Below are 27,338 nucleotides of genomic sequence, written 5' to 3' on the forward strand. Positions count from 1 at the left end.
GTTTAGTAATAGAATTTCTAAACCTCCTTTTAGCTTTAAGAGAGCATGAATATAATTGTTTAATAGCTAAGTGAAATCAGTTCCTTTTCTCACTCAGAGCACCATATGTCCTAGAGACACAAGCACTGAAATGTCTAATGTGATTTCATAATGGTTAGTACTAGATTCAAAGTAGTAGGGATCAATTTCATGTAGAAAATGGTCACAGTATATGGAAAATTAAAAATTGCTTTAAGCAAGAAAATACCAAAATCATAATTAGTAATTGTTGTTCTTGTAGAATGATAATGATCATTTTTATGGACACTTTAACTATCCTGGTTTTAATAAAATCAGAATTTTCTGTATCATAATATAGCCATAAAATCCATTTAAGATGCTTATATCTCAGTGTAAGAAACATTTTAACTAGACAGTATTCTTGTATTTATAAGCTTATGCCAGCCATTATGCATATTGTGCCTCAGGTACATAAAAGATAAAATCACAGTTTGTCCAGGTCTGGATTTGTCTCCATTTGATACCAGTAGATAGCTAAATGTAATAAGATTTGTTTAAATGATGATTGAGTTAACTGGTTTTTATATGTCAGGACCATCAGTGCTAGGAAGCATATAACACAGTGTGCAAGACACTTTTAAACAAGAGGTAGTTTGTCAGTAATCCCTGCCAATAGAAGTATTTTTATTTGTGTTCAGGTTTTGTTGAGCACAAGTACATGAATACTCTTGGCAAGAACTGTAATACTTTGCTATTCTCCTTTGGTCATTTCTGGTGATGGATGTATATGATAGACTGGGTCAACAGTTCACTTACGAGTGTTTTTGTATTCCCTATATATACACTTGCTATATGAGACATAAGGAATGAGTCAGTAAGTAGGGACTAGTGCCAAAAAAATCAATGCATAAACCTGTGTCATGGAATTTAACAAGAAATTGTAAACATTCTCTCACCACATTTTTTTTTCCAAGGAACTTGATCCACTCTAAGTAGTAGCTGATATTCCCCCCCCCAAAAAAAAAATCTAGAAGGAGACCTTGCCTGTTAGCAGAAAATTGCCTCAGTTTCTCTGCCTGCTATTTGCATATTCATTTGATCTTTTCCTCCTAGTTTTCCTTGAGCTGTGGCACAGTGGATTCTATTCTGTAAAATTATGGTTCTCTATTATTTTCTCTGTTCTAGATACAGTGATCAAAGCTGAAATATTTTTGCAGTGCGATTTTACTGGTACTTGTTCTTCATAACAATAGGATTTTGAAAATTGCCTCTTTTTATAGATTAATCATGTATGATACATTATGTTATATATTATACATTATATTTTTTTATTATATATACTAGATATGTTATATTATCTATTAATTAAGAGAGTTAAAGTTCTCAGGGCCTGTAACTTTGATAACGAATCTACCACAACAGCTCTGCCATTTTTCACTAAATGTGCCTGCATGCTAATGAGGTGGATCAACTTTTGTGTATTGAAATACTGAACCCTAGCACTTCAACAGATAATGAAATTGCTTCCTGTAAAACATACTCTCTGGTATTCTTAACAGAAATAAATTATTCTATCTGTTCATCCTCTGTGGACATTTGGTAAACCTGGCAGAGTTTGGCTTCTGACTCACCTGACGTCAGATTATGCCAGCAAAGACAAAGGGGCATGCAAGATTCAGCATTTACTTGCAATGTACAAATCTTCTCATCATCCCAAGCTGAGGCACATTTAGTATTAGTTTTTAGTACCTGATACATGCATGCATTTTTCACGTGATGTTCTGTGCACATATGGATTAGGCAGGAGTACAGACCAAGCAGAAAATATTTCTGAAAGATGTTCTGCTAGCGTCATTCCCTTCCAGAAAGACAGGGGGTGGAAAAGTGGACTAGTGTAATTTTAATAACTACTGGATAGAATTGCATTCTAAACATTGAAATAAAAAATAATTAAGCTGCCAGATGGGCCAGGGTTTGGTGTTAAGGAGAAAGGTTATTAAGTTACTTTTTATCTTAGGGTTAGGTACAAATATGTCTCCTAAGTTCTTCCATCCTCTTTCATTCAATTAACATGTTGCAAGGCAACTAATATGGCAGACTTCAGATTACTGAGATTCTTAATAATCTATATATGTCATGAAAAAATAGCAATGTGCATAGATAAAGTTGCAGAATCAACTGTAAAGTGTATAACAGGTGATGTCACTCCTGAGTCTCATCTTGCTAATTATGTAGCATACTTTGATGAGTTTTTTAAAAGGTTCTTACTAAAGTTGTGGGGCTTCTAGGAAAAGAACTTCATACAGTGCTTTAGAAAAAATTGTGTATGTAGCTGGAGTAGCAGTTTAGGAATAGATTGTACATCCTTCTCTATTCAGAGCACTAGGCTTCGTACTGTAGCTATTAAAAATGAACATAGAGAATTGGGAATGATCATAACCCAGGGAAATTAAAAGAATTTTCAGCAGCACACTCAGCTTACAGTCAATACCAATGGCTTCAATTTCATTCTCTTATTGTTTTCAACTTTAATTTTAAAAGTTAAGAATCATTTTAGAATGAGAAAGCAGTTTGCATATTTCATATATCTTTAAGTGTCCTAACTGTATTTTTACTTGCACAGAAAAGACCTAGAAATAGTAGGTGAGAACCACTGAAGTTGTTCCATTGAACTGTATTACCTGGTAATAGATGTGTAGGTGCATGTACCTGTGTTTTTGTGTCTGCTGTTCTACATGAGCTTGTATATGGGCAAGTTTCTGTACATCATCCATACACTTCCAGAGGACTGAGTCGTGTGTTGGAAGTAGCAGCAACACAAGGGTCTTGCTTGTGTGCAGTGTTTATGATGTGGTAATGACTAACAACCTACATCCTGATCACATGGATGTACAAGATGGGATAAAGTTGTTCTTGCATCCTCCTCCTCTCTCGTGAACGTGGCAGCAGCTCTTTGCAGTCATTCCCTGGCTCATTATTTCTCTCAACAACCTAAACATTAATCAATAGCATCCAGCTAAGCAGTAGCTTTGTATCTTTATAACACTGAATTATGCTACCTTTTTCCCCTGCAAAAAGGAGAAACCATGCTAAACTTTCAAATCCAGGAAAGTTCTCTCCTTTGGTTTGTGTCAGCCAGTTCAGTGATAATCCCTGTGCCTTGCAGTGAGGAGATTTTTACAGACTTGTCTGATACCACAGAGGTCATGGCATCTCCTTACTGTTTGCTCAGAATGTTAACCCTGCTTGTCTCAGGATGAACATTTGGATGCTTGATCTGAATTCTGACAAGTTAGAAAGCAACTCATGGGCACAAATTAATCTACTGCTGTGTGCTTTCCATCAGAAATTGATAATATGGCAATTTTTACTGAATAAGTTGCCAAAAAAGCAGGCTATTTCTTGAATTTGAATTGCACACAACAATATTAATGTCATTGAAAACTGGCACATGATGTTTTTATACCATAATGAGGTACTAAAACCACATCAGCTATAAAGACTAAAGATTTCTTATATTAACTACTTTTAAGAATGATTATGTCCTTTGTCAGAGAAAAACCTAGAATAAAAATAGCTAAGACTTTATAATATTCTTGAAGTCAAGAGTGTCTTCAGAAAATTATCTTTGTTGCTCTCAGAATCTAGAAAATTTCCCTTAGAAGTTGTAACTTATGATTGATTTATTAGCTTTGATAACAAGGCTATCATTTATCGCAGCATAACAACAGCGTAGTGGGGGATCAAAATCTGACCATGGTAACAAATTCTTTATTAAACATCAAGTTTGCCAAATATGTCAAGGCATTTTCTTGGCCACGTTCTTTTCTGGATTTTGAGTGTGAATCATATGAAGTGACTAAATTTACATTCTGACAGACACAGACATTACTTTTCTCCTTGACATCAGCTGCTCTGAAATCCAGTTAAGTTCTAGTGCATTTTTCATTAGCGGTGGCTCTCATGAATTCGTGTCTGCTGATATCAAACAATGATGAGAGGGAGAGCGAAAGAGGTCAGGTGAAAAATAGCAATTTCAGTCCATTGTTTTCTTCTTTATGGTGTGCCCTTAAATATTAATGCCTCTGATCTTGATCCACGGAAGATCATTTTTCCTTCCCACCGTGAATATCCCAAACCACCCCTATAAAGTTTAATCATAGAATCATCCAGGCTGGAAGGGACCTCCAAAGGTCTCTGGATCTGCTGGCAATGCATCTTTAGATGCAGCCCAGGATGTGACTGGTCTTCTGGGCTAATGTAGGACTGATTGTCCCAAAGGATTATCTGCCTTTTCCTTAATAACTCTTTATAGTTTATCTCTGTTGAAATAAGTTGGAAATGTCATGGGGCAGGATTCTTGGAAGCCCTGAGAAGATCTCTATTGTTCATTCTTTACCATTAGACTAGACACAATTCTGTTATTGGAGAGTAAGTAGAAGTGCTGTCTCCAAGTAAGGAATACTTCCACCAGTTGCATGGCACACTAAGCAAACTGTCTCACTGAAAATCTGCTATACCATGCTCAAGGAAGTTGTCTATAATTTAAATACTCTATTGCATCTCTTGCTTAGAGGACAGAATATTTGGATGTGGGCAGGGTCAGTCACCAGGAAGTTTAAGGCCTCTGATATATCAACACTTCTTACGTTAGTCCTTGGAAGTTAAGACTAAAAAATTGTCTTTTCCAGTGTGTAGTTGGTAGATGATTTTCAAATTGTGCTGTAATTAGGTTCATTATTGAACAATGGAAGTTTTTGCAATCCTCCTGTATTTGCAAGGCATCTAGTAGCCTCAATACCATAAGACAAGGCCATAATTCCTAAAAAGAACCAAATGTGTAACAGCTGCTTTCATACATGTTATCTGCAAATCATCATTCCCATGTTTCTTGTTTCAGTATTTATCATATTTCCCAGGAAGGAGAACACCCATATTGCTGAAATACAATTTTAAATTTTTTGCCTTTGATAAAAATTGGTTGTAAGAGCAGCCATATTTTCCTTCCAGCTATTAGTTTTAGTTTTATTCACCAAAATAAGACTCATAACATCAAAATAAGCTAGTATATTATTATATTAAAATAATCTAAGCATAAGAGCCATTCCAAGATTTTTTGGGGGGGTTAATTAGGGATCAAATCTTTTGAACAATGCTGTTTTCTGAAGATAATTTTAATAATTCTGACATTCAAAGATAGCACAACACAGCTAGTGATACAACAGTAGCACCAGAAATATTGATCTTATCAGTCAGACTGTACTGTGTCATATCAGTCCACCAGTTTAAGAAAGTTCTCAAAACAAAACAAAAAACCACATCAAGTCCCCAAAAATCCAACCAGACACAAAGAACTGCAATAGTAGGACTTCAGCCAGAATAACCAGAAAGAATCTTTCACCTGATGGATAGACAGCAAAAAACCCAGAAGGCTAAGAACAAAACACACTGTTCATTATGAATGAGATAGAGAGAGAGGACTGCAGAACCTAACTTGGAAGTTGGTTTGATACTTTAGGGACATATTGATATTTCAAGCTGTTCAACATGATCACTCTTAAAAACCTGATATATGGTCAGAGGGAGTCGTGGATTATAGCCAGAGCCATTTTATTGCTAGCTAGGAATGTAACTGAAATCTCTGCAGTGGAAAAGGAGTATGAAACAGTAACAAGGGAAACATTTTCATGAATTCTTCTTATTCAATTTCAGCCTGAAACTAAATAAATTTCCGCCATATAGGGGAAAATTATTTTAGGTCAAAGAAAATGTTTAATTCAGCTTTGAATTAATTGTTCTGCAAAAGAACATTTTCAGTAAAAACAAAATACTAAAATATGAAGGAGATTCACAGTAGCAATATACTTTCAGTGCTACCCTGAGAAAGCTGTTCCACTTTGTAGAGGCCATGTAAAGATTCATGGCAGGCAGTACAGGACTGCCAGTGTATGGTGTCACAGTGTGTGAGTATTTTCATGAATACACTGAATGAAGCAAAAGTGATTAGAACTTTGCTTCTTCACTTTTAAGGTGAGTGATTGAATTATTGTGCTATCAAAAGCATGACAGCAACAGACCCACTCACTTTACCTTTAGTTATGTTTCATCTGGCTTGTGAATGGTGACTCAGACTGGAAGTGTTTCAAAAGTTTGTTCTTATTTCCGAGCTGGTAACACTAGTCTTCAGTTATGCCCTGAATGCACTATCAAATGTGAATGCCTGGAATAGAGGTTCCTCTTTGATTTGATCATGTTTCAAGGGTGCATTGCAGTCAAAGGGGTTTGTTACTTAACTTCACTACGTAACTTCATTAGCTAACATACAGGTGAGATACACATAATGTTGATGCTTTCCAGGGTAGAAATCCAATAATACCAAATATTTAAGAGATATTGGGGTAGAAGGTGTAATTTTACTCTCTTTGTTTGAAGAACAGTGTCTGAGCAGCTTAGTGTAGCTTTTTTTATGATAGTATAGATGAAAATACCTCGTTTATGGTTATTGTGAAAGGAACTTATGTCAACCTACTACTTGTAAACAAGCTATAAAAGAGCTTAACAAGTTATGTGTCAAGACTCATTAAACTGAAACTTTCCTCAGCTCTAGAGCTGTTGACAAATGTAGCCAAAAAAAAAAAAAAAAGAAAAAAGAAAATTACAACATCTGAGTGATAACTCTTCGTTTAATGAGGGAGTGGTGTTCTTGGAACTTAGAAATTTCAACTGTATTGAGTTATGGTATCTACAAGCTTGAAACACTGTGAGCTTCCAGGTGACTTGTAATGATTCCTGAGAGGTATTCAGATTTGAAATCTGAATAACTGCAACATGCTGATCTGCAGAACTATATTAGGTTGAATTTTCCAGCTGCTTTTATCATGAGTTCATATATAGGTATTTCCTGGAAATTCAGGATTCACTATTCCTTGCCTCAACATTTTCTAGAATTCAAGCTAATCATATGCATAATTGTAAAGGATAACTTAGAGGGTAGGACAAGCTTGATAAAATGCTCCATGTTTTGATATGCTGCCCTGGGCAAAATGTAAAATGCTGATTGGGAATTTTGCAAGTTCTAAAAATCCTTGAAGATAATATATTCAAACTCCAATGGGAGCTTTATAGAAAACTTTATCAGATTTGAAAGAGCTAAACATTTTCTCAGATGATTCTCTGATGTCATATAAATTAAACTTGATTATGTAAAAAAAGCTGTAAAGAGAAATGCATGAGATAATTTAAAATGTGTTTATTGCCATAGTGTGGACAAAGAACTAAGATTCCCATCTGCAGGAAATAATTTCACCACAGTTACAGGAAAGGCTATCCATCTTTTAATGGTGGATCATTTGATGATCTCAAAGGTCTCTTCCAACCTCAACAGTTCTATGATTCTATGATTGTACTATTTTTTTTTTTTATTAGGAACATTTTAAAATGAAGCTTTTGTTTTATTTAAATAAACCCATAGTCAAATTAAATACAAATTCTTACTTGGGAAAATTGTTATATGATAAAGATGGAACTCCAAGCTTGTTGCACCTCTATTTTAAGTGGGCATTGGTATACATCCAGTTTAACTGTAGCATAAACAAAGTTGCAAGCAAACATAAGATGTGAAGAATTGTGAAGTATTTTGTGCAGCCTGATAAACTGCCATGTCACAGAAATTATGAGGTACATTAGGAGATGAAATTTTGCCTCAGAATAAAATAGAGAGTGTGAAAGTGATACAGAAAGCATCTAATGAAAAGCAAAGGATGAGTCTTGAAACAGAACATACAGACCTTGGGAGAACTGCAGGAAGTCTCAAAGAGATCACTAGGGTCATGAGGGCATCTGAAATGATGATAATATTAATAAAGAAAATAGAGTAAAACACTAGCTTGCAGAAAGGTAAGAGACAAGAAAACTCAAGGTAGGTAAAAAATTTGTCATGTATTTTAAAAGTCCATATCTGTCCTTAGCTATCTTCTGTGATTTCTGTTCTAACCCTATTCTTAATGGCATAGTAAATTACCTCTCTGTTCATGAGACATGCCCCTTGAGCAGTTCCACAGTTGAAAGGGTGGGAAAGGAAAGAGAATATGCATGCAGTGCCATCACAAAAATTGTGGTATTTCATAGTCTATTTAGAGCTTGACTTTCTGGACTCATGTATGAAACACTCAGCTTAAATTTTTTAGAGAGATTCTAATCCCTTATTTACCATGACGGCCACATAAAAAAAAAAAAAAAGGGAAACCCCCCCCCACATTAAAATAGAAGAAATACATGAACTCAAATCACTTGAAAGTTGGGGACCTTCACTGTTAAGTTATGAGTGTTAACAACAATATTGATGATAGGTTTAAAATGTATTGATAATTAAATTCTTTGAAACTATTGAAGACAGGACAACAAAGAATAGGTTTAAGTTGCACTAGGGGGTAAATAGGTTGATAATAGAAAAAGATTTTAAACTATGCAGATATTTGACGATTAAAACAGATTACCCGGGAGGCTGTGGAAACTCTGTCATAAGCAATTTGTTCACATAGATAAGATGAATCCAGGCCAGTCATAGTAGACTTTTGATGTGGCCCTGCCTCCAAGCTTTTGAGTGGACTAAATCACTTCTTGATGTTCATTCCCACCCTACAGTTCTGTTATTCCTGAAACAAGTATTTTTTTTCCTAGCAATGTTCTCTTTTCCCAAACCTTTTGCTGCTGACTTCCTACAGCCTTGCTCATCTTGTAAAAAATATGTTGTGTTTTATTATGCAAGCAAATTCTGAGAGAAGAGACTCTGAAACTAATGTGTTCCAAACACACCTTCAGTGTTTGGAAATGTTATGAGTCTTGTGAAACCTGGATGCTGATCCTCCAGGTATTTTTATTCAGGTACCATGTTACTATATAAAATATAACAAAAATTAGGCCAGCCTCTGCTCTGAAACATCCACACCCACAACAGGTTTTCACTTGGAGTTGCACATATTTAATCACAGGAAGATTTTGGTTCAGAGGTGGAAATTATTGCTTATTGCTACTTACAAATAAAATCGGGTAATTCTCTGGTATTTTAATGATAGAGAGTAAAATAATTTAAATATATAATATTTAACAGAACATAGCAAATTAGAATAGCCAGATTAAACTTTATGCTTATATTGATTGGGTATTCAAACAAAGGAATGATGTCATTATTATTGGATCACACATGGTACTCGGGGAATCATTCAAAATTTTACATTTATCTGAAAGTGAATATTGCTTAGGTTTTCTTTGAAAGAAAACCTGACCCCATGAGATGCCTGACTTTCTATCTACTAATTATGAGGAAGAAGAACTTCAGAGTACAAAGTGAAGATCATTTGTGTTTTCTTTGCAATATTTATGATCAGTGTCAAGAAATCGGAGTTTTCGGAGAGTTACCTTAAAATATTCTATATGATTCTTGTGGGAAACATATGAAATGTAAGAAGTAATTTTCAGTTCCAGCATGCCTTGTCTGGTAGCTATGCTTATTACAAATAGTCACAGCAGTAGATACAGGCAATTCACTAAGAATGTCATCCACAAATTTATGCAGATAATTTATTCAGCCATCTTGCTGCTTTAGTTTATCTGTTAATCTTTTACCTTTGCAGTCATCCGTTTCATAGGTTCATTATGGAGTGTCCCTGAATTTGTCGTATTTGCTAACTACAGAAGTCATGAGCAGTCAGTCACAGCACCTTGCCTCTTCATATTAGATGAGTTTGCAGACATCTGGAATGCTGGAAAATATACCTATACTACCTGAGTTTATTTACAAGAAATAACCAGCTTTACAGGATAAAAAAAATGGATGCATGGAGACAGGCCCAAAAAGTTGTGGTGAAATGTGGTGGCCTGTCACAAGTGGCGTTCTTCAGAGCTCAGTATCAGTATTGTGGCCTATTTGCTTCAATATTTTAATTAATAATCAGGATGAGGGGATTGAGAGCACCCTCAATGAGTTTGCAGTCGACACCAGTTTTAGGAGGCTGTGTCAATCTGCTTGAATTTAGGAAGGATCTACAGAGGGATCTGGACAGTCTGGATCAGGGGTCTGAGGTCAATAGTATGAGGTTCAGGGGGAGTACTAGGTCCTGAACTTGGGTCACAACAACCCCATCCAGTGAGGAGCAGCTGAAAAGCTGCCTGGTGGAATAGGACCAAGGAGAAGTGGTGAAGCCATCATTCCTGGAGATGTTTAAAAGACATGTAGATGTGGTGCTCAGAGACATGGCTTAGTGGTGACCTACAGTATTAGGTTAAAGGTTGGACTTGAGGATCTTAAAGGTCTCTTCCAGTCAAAGCGATTCTGTTACTTTAGGCATACTGCTTTGGAATTTCATTTCTGGGATTACTGATGTCAGTGAAATTCATTCTCATGAATCAAAAAGATAAGGAACAGGAATCATGGGCAAATTACTGTATTCTATATTCTCTCTGCATGTATTTAAGAGGATGTTTTCCAATTACAGAGAACACTTTACTTTTTTCTGAGGTTCTGGTACTGGCAAATCTGATAACAGTTAACACCTCTAGTAAACCTAGGTGGCCTTTTGACCAGGAAAGTTGAGTGATGAGAAGGTTTTTCTAGTTTTGTGAAGATGGCAATGGCTGCTGTTCATTCCTTTTTCTGCATTAATAATGCAGTAACATTCTGTAAGTGATGGGTCATTCCTAGCTTTAATTAATATTTCTTAATTATTATTTGTCAAGATAACTCTCTCTTTGCTTGCCCTTTTCTTTCAAAATTTCACAATCACTTCTGGATGAGTGCTCCAAGAAACCATGTGATTTTTTTTTTTAGAAACTTACCCTTTGACCTTTTTATATATGATGGAAAAGCTTTGTTTTTGCTTCTGGTTAAAATCTGGGGTATGGATCACCAGAAATAGATTTCTGTGTAGGTCAGTTTTTAAACAACAAAATAAAAGCAAACATTCATGCTATCATCATATATATAATATTTTCTGTAGCTCAACTTAGTAAGACTAAAACCGACAGGAGTAAAAATCCTCAGCATTAAAGCTAAAAATTGGGGTTGACGCTCAGGAACTCACACAATTGTACCTTTGTTCCTTACTTTTCAATAGAGTAAATTAAGGAGAAGACATCAATCTGAATTTTTACCAGTAAATTTAAATCTCCATGGTTTTGTGGAGTCACGTCGTTAATTGAATACAGTTTGTCTATGATTTAAATAGCAGGGTAATTCATAATCATTCTCTTATGTATGGCATGAAAAGAGATGCTTTTTGTTGCTTCTGCATTAGCAGATTGAATTAGGTTGTATGGAATGTGAAGGAGAAAATGTTCCAGAAAGAATCAAAAGTCCAGAACCATGAGGGAAAGTTATTTCCATCATGTTTTAATGCTTCACTGCTGCTTGTTACTTTTAGTAACACCTTGTCGGTAACATTTTACGGTTTTGGCTACCTGGATGTCTGTCAAGATGATAAATTGGAAGTTGTAGAAGTGGATAACATTGCATAAATCCTAATGTAAGGTTTTCTTCATTAAAACAAGCCTGGAAAAGCAAGCTTTTTCTATTTTGCAAATGGTAAGGGTGAAATTTTGGATTTCTAATGTTTCCTTTCTGTATGAGTCTGTTGAGACGTAAGTAGTGGTTGCATATACTATAGATAAATGTTACAAATGTGGCCAGCTGTAAATCTGAATTATCATTCTTGGGAGGTGACAGTGGTTCTGATATATCTTCTTATTCTGAAAAGGAAGCTGAAGTCAATATTCACAAGTAATTAGATAATTGATATTCCGAAAAAATTCTGATTGCAAAAGAAAATTGAAGTGGTTCATCTTAATAGTTAGTGATTTTCACCTGAGCTATATTTTGCAGCATCTCATTTAAATTTTCTGGTACATAAATTCTCAGAAACTCTAGTCTTTGTGGAGTACAGGCTCAGTCTTGAGGCTGGCACTCTATTATGTTCTGCTGCTCTGTATAAGTACTGAATTTTTTTTCCTCTAACCAGTATTTATGAACAAAGATAACATGAGGATAGAAATGTGAAAACATTAAAAGCCATGTGTTTAACCTTACAAAACATCTTACATAATACATTTGTTTCTTTGTTTGTTTCTTTGTTTGACTTTTTTAAATTAGATTTTTCCCGTGTGCAGCCTTGGTGTGTAAAAGTACTGTCTTCAGAACTGAGACATCAAGTCATTTAGGATGTATCTTAGGATGTTAACATCCATGCCTTGCACTAACTTCACTTCAAAATGTTTCCATAGGCCTTCTTTTACGATTGAAAGCATTCTGTGCAGATCATGTCTGAGGTACTAGGGGTTTTTTTAACTTCCAGGCATCCCCTTTCCTTTACTAACCTGTGGCAAATCCTTAAAATGTTAAAAATATTCCCCAAAAATCAAAACATGGGAACCAAAATTAAGCACAGAGTGCCTTCCTGTACTGCATAGTGAATATGGACTATAGAGGAATTCAAAACCTGCTTATATGCTTTTCACATCAGAAACAATTCCTTTCAGAAATCTGTTTCATCTTTTCTCTTAAAATGTGGGTTTGATTAGTTGATGACAAAAGCATGGTAGCTGGAAACACTCAGCAGAAAGGGTTTTGTGGTTTCCATGGATCTTCTGTGTAAATGCTTTTTGATTTTTAAATGGCCCTCTGGGTTTGTGACTGAATACTTCTTGTAGACCAAGAAGATTTAATAATCAAAACGATATTATTTTTATTTAGTGTGTGGTTTCTTCATGTCTGAAACAAGACTGTTTGTAGTCTCACTTTGCCTGAGGATGTATCTTACTGTAGCTGTGTGATTAGATTTTAGATACATGCAGTTGAAAATAAACCCAATTACCTAAATAGATGGAAGGTAGGAGTAAATTGTGATTAGCACATAATTGTAAAACCAGAGATGCAGAAGCCTGAAACGCTAACTGTTTAATTTGGGGGATGTAGCACCTAATCCTTAACAGTATTTTAAAGATGAGAGGTTTATTACCTTATTGATGAAATCCTCAGAAACAATGAGAATTCTTTAACACATTGAAGTTTTCATATTTAAAATCCAATTGAGCTACCTTCATGTATTATCTATGCACATACAATATAAATATGTCTTGGGTATTGTAGGTGGGTGTCATTCAAGCTTATGCATAGGGTATAGTGAACAAACCTAGGTAAAGAACTTAAATTTACCACTGTTCTGTAAATTCCACAAGAAAATACTTTATTAAGGACATTTGAATATATTAAATAGGAATCTATTTAACATTAAAAAATAAGTATGTTACATGATGGCCAGAACATGTGTAATTTTAAAGTATTTCTGAGAGTACTCTGTATAATAGTAATCACTGAATGGTTGACAAAAAACAGCTGATTCATTTAGCAGTTTTACATATAATTATGTGTATTTCATTGAAGAAAGAATTTTTTTTTTCAGAAATGGCAGATTTCATGGGGCAACATTTGATTTCCTAAACATGTTATTTTAATATTTTAGTAGCCTGTGTCAATGAAACAAGCTTTCTAAGATACTTGAAGATACTCTTGTGAGAGGTGGAAATAGTGTATTTTCAGGTGATGTAAAAATTACAAAACAAGGACTTGACTGGTCCATTTGAAATGTAAGAAAAATACTGCAGAAGAAAAAACATTCTTCTTGACAAAGAAATCTTGCCTACAAAGGAAGTAAGCATTAAACTGAGTGATGCACAAGAAATGGGGATTCAAGGAGTTTTGTTGATGACTGCCATAATAAATAATGGAATTGACATAAGTTCCTTTTTAAAAATACAGTTTCAAAATTTAGTCATACACCAGAAACCTCTGTCAGTGACTTCTACAGCTGACCCAAATTAAAATATATTTCATCCTGTTAATAGTTTCATTTGGTTCCTTTGGCAGGCTTAATGAAATATTACATTAAGTAAAATCAAAGAAATCCATATTTTCAATTTAAAATTCAAGGTGATTCTACTGACAGTCATAAAACATTGATACTAATATAATGTGAATTGGGCATTAAATATGTGCTAATATAAAGGTGCAGCACTTAGTATCTTTGCATGCTTTACTTTCCATTTCATTTTCATATTATATTAAATGGCATTGTCATATATAGGCTGTTATCAGAATTTCTTGTCTTGATAAGGGTTGATAGGTTAATGGTTCTTTTCTCCCCTTTGAAAGACAGAAGGACATCCTCATGGTAATTGACTTTCTAAAGGTGTACTGCAATGCTCAGTGAAGCAGTTGTATTTGATTCAGTAAGCTGGAACTACAAATATAATTTCATCTAACAGCTCTAGACCAAAGTAGTCAAATGCCTGGAAAAATGAGGTAGCAATGAATTGCTTCAGAGTATCAGCCATTTTACTATAAGAAATTAACTCTGGAAGCAGATTTGAAAGGCCTGTTGTGCCCCTTACAGATAAAATGATTGTGCAAATAGAAAATACTCAACGCAGGAGTATTATTTCTCCTGCTATTGTTTCTCTCTAAGCATCAGCATAAAGTTTTCTCTCTATGAGCTCAATGCTCTTTTAAAACTTTTTAAAATACATATGCATTTATTTCTTTTAATTGTAATAAATCTCTTTTCCTTCTCATCAGCATGTTGCTTAATATTTTACTTACTTCTTTCCTTCAGAAGTATATTCAGTATGAGTACCTCCATATACTCATATTCAGTATGGGTACCTCCATAGCCTGACTTAAGTTATTTATTTATTAATCCCGAGCAGCAATAGACCTAAGGTGCAGCATGGAATGCGCTGTTGGAAACGTCTCAGTCTTTGACATCCAGCAGATCCCAAAGGCATTCTTCAATAAAACAAGCATACAACAAACAAACCAAAAAGGGCAAGGTCATTCTCACTTCTTAGATGCAATGTCTCTTCAAGTTGGTCTAGTTCACCAATACACAATACAGTTCTCTATGTAAATGAAACTTAACTTCTCTTTCTACTGGATTTTCTCTAACCGTTTTTCGAGTTCTTGAATATTTTTTTTTTTAGTATATGCATTTTTTGTTTCTCTGCCCTCTCTACTAATCTACACTTCAGAAATATAGGCTATTTCTCTTCAGCAAAGCCATGAAATAAAATTAACATAGTATTTGTAAACATGTTCATAAATCAAGATTATCTGGGAATAGGATTCAAAATTACCCCTTTTTGTTGTTTTGGGTTTTTTTTTTTAATTAAAAGTATCTTTTCAAAATTCCATAATTTATACAAAGTCTCCTTTTCGTTTTATAAAAATTCCTGGGAAAAGGACCATGAAATTAGGTGAGGCATGAAAAATTCAGAAAGAATAATTTGAAAATCAGGCTTATAAATTCAGCTTTCTACAACGCAGCTACTTGTCTGCCTGCCGGCTTCTTGAACTGTGGCATCTGGTTAGCTCAGAAGTTAATGAACATTTGCTGTATGGATCATTTTCACAAAGATGTTAAAATCAAAGTCCAGCTCAAGGAAAAATAAAGGAGGAAGGTTGTCTTGCTGTGACTCCTCTTTTAACTCGTGTTTATTTTGTAAGTGGCTAGTAGATTAACATCTCTTCCTATATGAAATGTGCCGTAGAAGTAAGTAGAGATAAATAAATGAACCTGTTTTTTTTTTTTTATGACCTGAGTAATGTTTCTAACATGCACCTTTCCAGATGTGCACATTCAGAGAGGAATACTTTTAAATATATGTGCATTTTAATTGAGTAACATTGGCAATAAAGGCTATTTGAAGCTATTAAGTCACTTTCTGATACATCACTAGTCTGTCAACCTCTGCAGGAAAAAAAAAAGTTAAATCTCTCTTGCATTACATCCACAAAGCCAAGTCCAGGTCTTTTTTGTAAGAATTCATTCCAGAGTCAAGGTTGTTAATCTGGAAGCAATTTGGGGCTAGAGGAATAGCCAGATGCTTAGGCAAAAAATTCATCCCTGGGTAGAACTCTTCTTTTACTTGCTGACTTACTGAATAATATTTATGGAAATAAACTTGGAAGAATATACTATATGTTAAGTTAGCATAATGAATGCTGCCTGCAGGCTATTGCAGTCAGTCTTGCTGACATTATCCTGTTTCTGTTAGATTGGCTATGTAGCTCCCAGTGTTTTGTCATAGTTTGCCTTATAAGAGGAGTTCTTGCTGAAAGGAAGATGGAAAACTGTAAACTATGATGGCAACAGAGGGACATCACCTCAAGCAGTGTCTTCTGCTCTGTTGGGGTGTTTTTGTGTCAGTGCATGTAATAAAAAATTTTGTACTTGCTGGTTTAAGGCAGCTGCAAGAGGAACTTCAGGGTTCCAGCTAATATTTAATGAGTATGATTTCTCCCTCCACAAATCACTGCACATCATTTGTGCTTGTCTGCACAGCCTGGTTTTCAGGCTATAGGTGTTGCCTACACTGCAGCTAAGAGGTGCGAGTGCAGCATGCTGAGGCATACCAGGCTAGCTTTAATCTAATTAGCCTGGGTAACAGTATTAGTGTAGATGTGATAGAACGAGCTTCAGTAAATAAATGTATGCTGATGTGAAAGCCTGCTAGGAATCATCAGGACATCCCTGGGTGGCCAGCAACAACAATATACAAATTTTTAAAACTCTTCCCAAGGGCTATTGAAGTAACAGCTTGGCAGTTGTTTCAAAGCCCCAAGTCATCCCACAGATAGTTTGAAATGAGTGATAGTAAACTAAAAATAATATTAGGCTGGTTTTAAAATATTCTAATAGATTAACTGTTTGTCAAAATCTATTTTTAGCTGAAAAAAAAAATCCTTTCTGTGGTTTCCCAGTCTTTAAAGACTTGCATGCATGGCCATCTTGACTATAGCCAAACCCTCTGTGTTAGCTGGCTCCAACAAAAGTCACACCTGTCAGAGCACAGTTCTGTCTTCTTACTGCTGCCTACAGAGCTTCATTACTGGGTTTCATTACTGGTTGCCTGAGTATCACTGTTTGCGTTCTTGAATGGTAAAAGAGTAACACAAGCAAATTAAATTGGCTCTGGGTGCTGAGTAACCACGTGTTCTTTTGTGAAGAGGAGACAGCCCACTGGCTTAATAAGAAAAATTAGAAAATTAATTCAAAAAACGTAATTGGAAGGTAAAAGCTGGTTACTGAAACAGAAGACATAGACCTTTAAACCTTTAAAACCAAAAGATCATCATGAGAAGAAGTAGTAAATGTTAGGGAAACAGTGTAGGAAAAGATCGTTCATTGTTTTCAAAATAAGAAAATATATTTGAGGGGAGGGAAATAAGATGGTTGAAAAGCAGGTATTTGCTCAGCCTACAAGGTTCATCCTTCTCTGTTGTGTTGTTGTGAAAGAGCCTTACTGAACAGGAGCATTGCCTCCTACTTTTACTGTTGTGTGGCTGAAAGATACCAGAAATTGGCTGCAGCAGCAAAACCAGCAGAACCCGGTGTTTCTCCAGTTACATCCCTTAAGCTCAGATCACTGTAACTGGTCTGGACAATCTGGGCACCCAGGCAGTGCTATACAAAGTAATAGTGGATGTTAGGCTTGCACAATAGAGCATGTGGGCTTCTCCTCCAAAGTCAGGCTTTGTAAGAGAGGAACAGATCATTGTCAAGGCTTAGTGAGTACTGGGAGGGAACCACCCCAAGCAGGAGATCTTTCAGATATGGATATATTCTTCTATCTCCTGCTTGAACTCACAAACTCTTGAATGCCATGATTTGTCCAGTCTTTTCATTTACAGTAATGGAGAGGTGCCTTGCATTTAAACATTGGATGGGAATTAAGAAGACTCATTCTGAAACAGATTTTTTATGTGACCTTGAACACTTAATCTCTCCTTGCTTCTTTTCTCATCTGTACAATAGGGATAATAATGTTTATCGACCACACGGGGAGCTGTAAAGCTAAATGAATTAATCTTATAAAGCATTTTGATTCTCTTAGATAAAAGGTTTTCTAAAAGAATAAAATATTACTGTTATCTACATTTTCTTCACTTTTTATTCATGCCCTATCAGTTCTACTTCAGCTTGTTCTTCAGAATTATTTGTCCTAATCATCTCATCTGGTGAAGAAGAAGAAATTGATAAAAACTAATGATTGCATAGAAACTAATGTTTGGAAAGACTGGTCTAAATTTCTTAATTTAGGAGTACTTCCTCACAACTAACATGTATATGGATCTTCAGCAATGTTTCTCACTTCCCAGTGTGATCTTTTCTGCTTCATATACTCTTTAAGGCACTCATGAGCTCAGACAAATGGGCAAGAGTATGCACTCCTGCTCTTACAATTTAACTTCCATTTCTTTGGTTTTATTTTCTGTTCGTTCTATTTCAATCCCATTCCTTTCTTGCTGACTTTCTTCTATTTGGCAGACTTTTTTCAAGAACTCCAAATCCACAAATGAAGAATCATTTGTATAAGCTGTCCTTCCTTCCCTTCCTTCCCTCCCTTCCCTCCCTTCCCTCCCTTCCCTCCCTCCCTTCCTTCCTTCCCTCCCTCCCTTCCTTCCTTCCCTCCCTCCCTTCCTTCCTCCCTTTTCTTCTTTTTTTTTTTTCTAGTGAGACAGGGCAAGCATTGTGCTGTGCAGGTTATCAGTACAGTGGAACTCAGGTACACTGAAACCAGTTGGCTTCACATTGTGTTATTTCTAGGATGTATTTTCTTTCTCTTAGGAATGAGCCAGGACAGGAATTTGGCTAGATTTTGCCATACATCTGAAGCAGTGTAGAGCTAAGTGGTTCCAGAACATCTGATGCTACTGCTGTGTTCAGCAGCCTACTGAAAGTGTGAGATGTGACGCAGATTATCTAACACCCAAATACTGGCTTGTCTGAGACTTTAGATAAAGATACAATTTAAATGTATGTATCCAATCTGTAAAAAGTGTCAGCACTGCAAAAAATGAAATTGCAGCTTGCATTGTAGGTAAATTCTATGGGGTAATCACTTCAGAGGAGTTTGAAGTACAGTTTCCTATACTTGGTTCTATTTTTCTGCCCCTTACTATTTCTTAGATAAACTGGGATTCATTTTTCTATGCCTCATTGCTTACCCTAGTCATTTCCTGAATTTCAAAAATGTCATTGAACATGTCTTTGTTAAAAATAATAATAAGCTATTAAGCCTTCTTATTCAACATGCTTAAGCTGAAAAATATGTACACTCATTAAACTGCAGTGAATGAATGGATTTTGTATGGAGGCAGCTTGTTCATTGGAATTTGTTGAGCTCTACAGAATAAGCCAAGTTTGAAGAAAAAATTTATACTTCATTACTTTGAAGTTATAAAGTTTAAAAATCTTGAAGGGTATTTTGATGAATGTGGAGGATGATTTTCTCTGCACTGTTCACAGCTCAAACCACCAGGACAAAGATTGGCTCTGAATGTTAACATGAAATTTTCTGAGGCCTAGCCTCTAATTCTGCTTTGGAAAGAGATGGGGAAATGAGGTTAAGACATTATAGCACTAATTCTGGATTTGATTTAAATGCTGCAATGATTTATTTAATCTTGCTATAACTCTATTTCTATAAATGTCCTGCCTTGCAATGACTGTGAGATTTCCTGATATTTATAACACATTAGAGAAAACTAATGGCCAAATTGTGGTCAGAATATGTCTCACACCTTCCACTTAGACCTGATTAACAACATAATAGTGATTAGGAAGTGTTCTCTGCACCAGAGGAGTGGCATGAAAACAAGCTAACTTTGTTTACTGACAGAAAATGATTGGTTAAACCAGGAAATGAGTCAGGATGTTCAGAGAACCAGCTGAGCTTCTAGATTTGGTGGAACATGTTCCTTTTTGAACATGTTTGATGGAACATGTTCCTGAGCAGCATTCCTTCCAGCTGTAGCCTCATATGCCCAGGGGCCAGTGTTCTGCACCTCAGAGACCACAGCAGTGAAAGTGCTGTGCTCCATTCATAATTTTGTGGTTTGCTTATATAGATGGAAAAGGTGATGATGGTTTATTTAGCTGAATTTGGACACAGGAATGCAGGATGCCAGCTTCAGTGAGACATCCCCTGGGACTTCAGTGTAGCCTAATGATCATACAGGGCTATGACTGCTGCTTCCAAGTAGTTCAGTGCCATTTAACTGGTTAAAGGGATGTGAAGCTTTCTCTCTTTGAATACAAGTCTTTACAGAAAGATTAACAACCTTCTTGGATATTTATGAGATCTTGCTGAAGTCCTAGAGGGCATCACATTTTAATACATTTGCAAGGCTGTGAATTGAGTGAGTGAAGAAAAGTGTGGTATATGTGAAGGGACATTTAATGCTCCTGATTTCTTCAGATTGCTCCTTTGTGCCAAAGAAAAAACAGAATGTGTGGACTGCCCCTTTTTGTCTTTGCCTAGCTGAACTCCATTTCCTTTGTCATCTAGGAGTTAGGAAAACGTTCTTGTGATTTCATTGAATTTCCCTGGGAATATTTTCAAGTTAAAGTGAATACAGCTGCTTTCCCTGAATATCTTTTAATTTTTAATGGTTACATATTTAATATTATTAAATATAAGTATCTAGGTGAGTGGAATAAAGTTATCTGGAAAGTAGGTTCTTTCATTAGACCAAGTGTTGTTCTTCATATGACTGCAGTAGTAACTACATTTACTAAAGATGTAAGTCAAGAGCTTGTTAAGACTGTTAGGAGTATAAATATTAAATATTAAGCTTTCTGCTGTTCATAAAGTATAGTGTTTATTGTCACAGTACTTCATCCTTTGCTTTTCTGGGTTTATGGACATTTAATGATTCAGCAGTATTGTAGACTCAAGATACTTCAAGAAGTTACAATTATTTTAAAAAACAGTATTAGACTACAAATCAGGCAAATTATCAGTTGTTATCTCTCAACAGATTTTACCTGATTAGTGGCGGAGTTCCTTTTATTATATGTGGGATTACAGCAGCAACCAATATCAATAATTACGGGATTGAAGGCAATGCACCATAGTAAGTATAAACTATTGTCATAAAACTTTTGAGGAAAACATACTCTTTTTCTTATGTCAATAAATATAACTGACTTCATAAATGCTACCAGCAAGCTATTGGGGATGACATTTATTAGGAAATTCTGTTAAATAATAGCTATGGAAGAATCATGTCTTAATCTGGGCTTTGCTGCTTCACTTCTATCAATTTGATTCAATTGATACAGCCAATAGAATCACTTTTCATTTACAGAACTACTCATTTACAGAACTACTCCTCATTTACAGAACTACTCTTCATTTACATCCAAATAAGTGAAAGAATATTAAAAATACCTAATGGATAGCAGTGGAACTACTGATTAATTAAATATAATCACATTCTGTGATTCTCTGAATTCATTATCTACCATGAACTGGTACCTTTCAGGTGACTTATTTAAAGTAATTTACTTATAATTATGTGGAGGGGAAAAAAGGGAGAAGTAAAAACCTCTCCTTCCCCTCCTCTACCAAATCAAATTATTTTGGATTTTCACCATCTGCTGTTCCAGCCACAATGTCTTGTGATCTTGACACGGCCCTCTGGTGTACTAGTGTATTAGTGTTCAGTATACCTTCACAAGCTGTCTAGGCATCACATTGTGATTAATTCTTGGCATGAAACATGAGCTATCAAGAAAGTAGAGTAAGCCTTTCCATAAAAAGAGTAGCAGAAAATGAGTCAGACTGCACCATTAAATACATCCTGTGTAAATGATCGGCATGGCAATGGATATATTAGCACTCTGCCAGCACTAGTACTCTGGAGGACATCACTCTTAATTACTGCTTTGAGCATCCACTCTAATATATTTGAAACTAGTTACATTCTGGGTAAGAAAAGTGGAAACAAAGGCGAATGATTTGTAAGTGAGCTATTTGGCTCCTTAAAGGCATATTTACAGGTAATTGAAATTTAAATTCTGATATTAGATTAACGCACACCATGGCTAACTGTTTGCTCTGCCTTGGGCCCAACTCATATTCATATATTTATTCAAACTTACCCAATTAAACAATCACTTATAATCAGTGGTATATTAAAAGACTCATTTATGTGCACAAATGTGAGACATTTTTCATTTTGGCACAGTTACAGAGGTTATGCTTCCTTAATCTTGTTAATCATAGCCAATCAATACCTGGTAGCAGAGTCAGTACAGAAAAAAAGGGCACGAACAAGGCATGGTTATAAGACTGAATTAAAAGACAGCTTCTAATTCAACAACAGCATTCTGAGTTATCTGCCTTATTAATTTTTAATGCTATTAGTACAGTAAATGAAGATGCACAAACTTGGAACTTTTTTTTTTTTTTAAACTGAACTGGTTTTTAAGTGATCCACAATGAGATTTCAATTGAAATAAGAGCATCCCTAGAGACTGTTCCACTGGGGAGCATTCCATTTTCCACTTCACATCAAATATGCAGCATTCAAATGTACTTCAAGTATTCATGTGTCTTTGTCCTCTCTGCTTATCCAATTTTATAGGTGGTAGCTTACCTGTCTATTCACAGCTATCTCTCAGGGAATCTTTTCATGCCCATGTCTGACAGCAAAATACATACTCTTTAGAGTGGGTATGTTTTTTGTTTAAGGTTCAGATTTTTAAAATTTAAACTAGTTACTCTGCAGTTTCTTGTGATAAGTACCCAGTGGGACTGCCTCCTTTTAGCTGAGAGGTTCTCAACCTTGAAGAAGAAAACATTCTGCACTTTTTATAGTAAATTGTAGATGACTCCTGGCTTGACAAGAATGTGGTATCAGAAGGTTCCTCGCTTTATTGGAGGGACTACAAGCAATCACACACACCTAAATGAGTATGAAGTGTCATACAGTGTCACTTCTAGAGCTGGAATGGAGCATGACAGGTAACCTGGTCTGTCTTTCTGATCCAGTAGGAAATTAGCTATATCTAAATCATTCTTGACAGTTATTTGAGGTCCTTTAAATGCTCTGATAATAGGTAGACCACAGTGTATTCCAACAGCTTATTGTCCTAATTGTTCTAACAGCTAGGAAACTTTTTTGAAAAATCTAGTTTAAGTCTTTATTGCTGCAGCTTAATCACATTATTTCTTGTTCTAGTCCAATAGATAACTCGTTCCTTTTTCCAGAAATCCATGCAATATTTAGAATATAAGAACCTAGTAACAGCTGTACTACCTTATGCAGCCAGCTCAGTTCCCTGTCTGTAACTGTGGCTAAAATCAGATCATAGAGAAGATTGAGAACTAGGCAAGTTCTCCTTCTCCCCCTGACCAAAGTTCTCCCAGTTTCCATCTAGGATTTCATTAGCCAGAAGTGTTTTCTTCACCCATGTTTATTTGATTAGATCATTCATCCTCAGGACAGTCCTGTTAGACTGCTACTAAATTATGCAGCTGACTGAGGCTTGTTCAGCTCGTACTAGCCTGTGAACTACTTAAAGCTGCTCTAAAACAGTTATGGTTATATCATTTAAAGCCTAGCAAATAATGATCCATGCTACAAGAGCATTAGGCTACCAGTGTAGCACAAAGAGACCATTAATTTTTCTGAGGACATTCAAATTGATGTAAATTAACTCCCAGGAATCTCGGAAACAGTGCAGAATTCAGAAACGGCATTTATCTTTTGGGGCTGCTCACTGCAGAACGTAGTGACTGTTACACTGGAAGTCTTTTTTCAGCCTCTCTTGTTATTCAGGCTGTCCTCTGGCAACAACAAAAAAAATCAACTGTAAGAACAATCTTCAGGCTTAAGAGTTTGGATCACAGTTCATTAATAGAAACTCTTGAAATCTGTACATTTCTATTGCTCACACAGATTGTATAAACTATGCCTCGTTTGCTTTTTAATCAAAGTATTAGCGCTGACATTTTTAATAGCAGAACAAAGCGTTGACATAAAATGGTCTTATACTTCACTGCAATTCTAGATTCTAAACTGACCTACATTTCTTGGAAATTTTCAGCTTTAATATCCTGTAAATTACACTAGACATTTTATTCTATTAAAAATATGAAAGTGATGCCTCAGCTTAATTGATGTTAAAGACACACTCCCTTTCTCCACAATGAATGTACCCAAACTTCTGCGACACTGTTGGGCCATGCAGCTTAGTCAGAAGGCCCAGGTTCACATGAGTCAGTTGTCCATCACATCTAATGTGGGCTATAAAACATTCTTGACACTCTTTTTTTGTTTTTTTTTTCAGTTGCTGGATGGCATGGGAGCCTAGTCTCGGTGCTTTTTATGGGCCAGTGGCATTCATTGTGCTAGTCACCTGTGTTTACTTTCTGTGCACGTACGTGCAGCTGAAACGCCATCCTGAGCGCAAGTATGAGTTAAAGGAAAAGACAGAAGATCCACAGAGAATACCAAGTACTGAGGTAGGCCACAGTCATATTACAGACTCTGTGTCAGTTCCCCAGCCAACTTGCTCCATGATTTCTTCCTCCTTATTGGAAAATGAGCATTCATTTAAGGCTCAGCTTCGGGCTGCAGCATTCACTTTGTTCCTGTTTACTGCCACTTGGACCTTTGGAGCGCTTGCAGTATCACAAGGTCATTTCTTGGATATGATATTTAGCTGTCTTTACGGAGCCTTCTGTGTGACCTTGGGGCTTTTCATCCTGATCCATCACTGTGCAAAACGAGATGATGTGTGGCATTGCTGGTGGTCCTGTTGCCCATCTAGAAGAAACACCTATTCTGTCCAAGTTAATGTGCGCCCAAAGGTTAATGTCAATGGTGACACTCAAGTTCATGCACCTTGTCTTCAGGAGTCACCGTGTCCCAACAAATCAGCTGTGTTTAATCATCCAGCAGCTAGCCACTGCAAACTTACTAACCTACAAGCAGTTCAAAATCACGTTAACTGCCTTTCGCCTGTGACACCATGTTGTGCAAAAATGCACTGTGATCAGCTGCTCGACGATGAAGCTCACATTCACGTCCACAGCGAGGGAACCTTCAGACCCAATATGCACATTCATAGATGTCTGAAAAGCAGAACTAAGCCACGTTATTTCAGTCGGCATAGGTCTGCAGGTGAAAGAGAATACGCCTATCACATTCCTTCCAGTATCGACGGCAGCATCCACAGCTCACATACAGACAGTCCCCACAGTACACATGATAGCCAGTCAGGTCACAGACGGGCCTGCTGCTCAAAAAGTGATCCATATCCTACTGTCAACCAGCCCGAAAGTAGCGACGCAAGTACTGTAATATATAGCTGTGCTAAAATGCCAGAGAGTGACACTGTGCACCATCCTGCTCACTTTGAAATGCACTCACGGACACAGTCATTGCCATTTAATACGACGAATCACAATGGAATTCTCAAGGGAAATGTGCATGAAGCCATGATCTACAGCTCAGATAGTACAGGAAATATCAAAACTGGCCCGTGGAAAAATGAAACTACTGTGTAGTTCCTGGGCCATCCTAATGTGGTTTTCCCCCTTAAACCATCGTTAGCTTCGTTTTTATTCCAAATGAAGTAAGATAACATATTTGTGGAGCTCATCAGTAAATTGTACAGCTTTTCCATCTTTATTTCCATTTTCTTAATAAGAGTATAAAAGAGAGAGATAGTGACAGTTTTAAAATGAAGTTATTTTTAAGAGAAAGTTATAAAATTATTCTGAAAGATAATTAGAAAATTAAGTCTAGATAATTGAATATGAGAGGCAATATCCTTTTGTTACACAGAACATTTCTTTAGAAACGCATTGTTTTTATTCATTGCTTTCACTTTTATTCTGCAGTAGCATCAGGCACTTTTTAAAAACATATCAGCATCTTAAACTTTTACTTATTTATTTTTGTAGCAAAATGTTGTTAATGTGCCATGGATTTTAATTGGGAGTGACTATGGTGGAAATGGTAAACTGGATTTTATAAACTTACAGCTTTTTAGATCTACAAAAGCGATACTGCCTCTAAAAATCTTCTGTAGCATACAGCCTGTAAAATTGTGTAATGTACAGTCTCTGTTCTGTCCTTTTTCTTGTTGGAGAGAAGTGCTAGGTAATGTCTCTGTTACATCTATGGTGCTGTATCGGTTGTATTTTGCATGACATATGTCAGGATATACCATTTGCTGTTTTCTAGTGTTATATGTGTTAAAAAAAAAAAAAAGAACAAAAAAAAAAGTGTTGTACAAGGCTGTGAAAAACCCTATTGGTATTAATCTAGAGCATTATAAATCTACAGGAAAAAAAATCACTGCACTAGTTTAAGTGGCACAATCCTTTGTATAAGGTTATATGATAGCTTTGATAAGGGTCCACTCTAATGTCTTTACAGAGCATGCACTACTCATCGTATGTGGCACTGTGCGGTGTAATAGCAACTGTCTCAACAAGTTTTACACTTCCTTGTAAAGTATGCCTTTTGAACAACTCTGTAAGCTGTTTCACCACATAACCTTTCCACATCTGTTAAGGTAGAGCAGTTTTGTCATTAACTCTTTGAGGACTACAGTTATTTTCTTAAAGTGGCTTATTCTAATTCAGAGACGCTGTATATATGATACTGTCTGTTTAGTTTCATGATCAATGTAGTCCAGAGTTGTCAGGAAAGAGAAAACTCAATCATTTTCCAAAACATAGCTTCTTAGACTTCAGCTATTAATTTCACCACTCGCTTTCTGAAAAGCCATTTCCTCCCCTAGCAAATTGTCTTCACCCTTTAATGCAAATTTGACCTTCAGAGAAGTTCTTTGTGTTCATGATTTCTGCTGAATTGTAGGGCATTCCAGGGTCAGTTCCACTCTCTAATAATAAGGCTCTTGGCAAGAAATTTTTTCATGTTTCCATGAACATCTGGACACAAAGCATCAAGTCACAGTACAGAAATGCATCATAATTACCCCTATATGAAATAAAACTGCTTTTTTTTTTTTTTTTTCCAAATAGGAAGGGTCAGTACAATAATGGATTTCAGAAAGTGAACAGGAGCATACAGTTGTGAGAAAAATATCTGCAGTGGAAAGTGAGCAGTGCATCCATAAATAACAGAAAAAGCACAATTCTGTATAACCATATAAAGAAAGTTTGCTGTCATGTCTTAACACAAGCTTATGTAGTTGCTACATTGCAGCAGAGAGGAAATAGAAAATTACCTTGAGGGGTCATCAGTCTGCAATTCTCTGTGTATACATTGCAGAAATCTTCACAGACCTTAGCTCGTTGGTTTTCTGTTGTTAGCAGTTTATCAGTCTCTAATTTTTTTTAATATGTAGGAATGCATTTCCTAATATTGTACATAAAGACGATTATTATAATTGTTAGAATGTTATGAAAACATGTAAGTCGGATGAATGTGTTCTGCAGTGTTGCAGGTGGGACTTAGTACT

The 27,338-nt window shown here is 36.0% G+C and overlaps 1 protein-coding gene across 2 annotated transcripts in view; it reads left to right on the forward strand.

Annotated features, from left to right (window-relative positions):
• LOC128967977 (adhesion G protein-coupled receptor A3-like) overlaps positions 1-25,410 on the forward strand; it is a 257,561-nt gene extending 232,151 nt beyond the window's left edge. For both annotated transcript variants that reach the window (XM_054382291.1, XM_054382292.1), the window contains 2 exons: positions 20,870-20,965; positions 24,189-25,410. In XM_054382291.1, coding sequence (XP_054238266.1) covers positions 20,870-20,965; positions 24,189-25,410 — 1,318 coding nt within the window. The remainder of the gene's footprint in view (positions 1-20,869; positions 20,966-24,188) is intronic.
• Positions 25,411-27,338: the final 1,928 nt, after the last annotated feature.

Source organism: Indicator indicator, chromosome 7 (genome assembly GCF_027791375.1).
Source record: "Indicator indicator isolate 239-I01 chromosome 7, UM_Iind_1.1, whole genome shotgun sequence".
In the NCBI taxonomy this organism is placed as follows: domain Eukaryota; kingdom Metazoa; phylum Chordata; class Aves; order Piciformes; family Indicatoridae; genus Indicator; species Indicator indicator.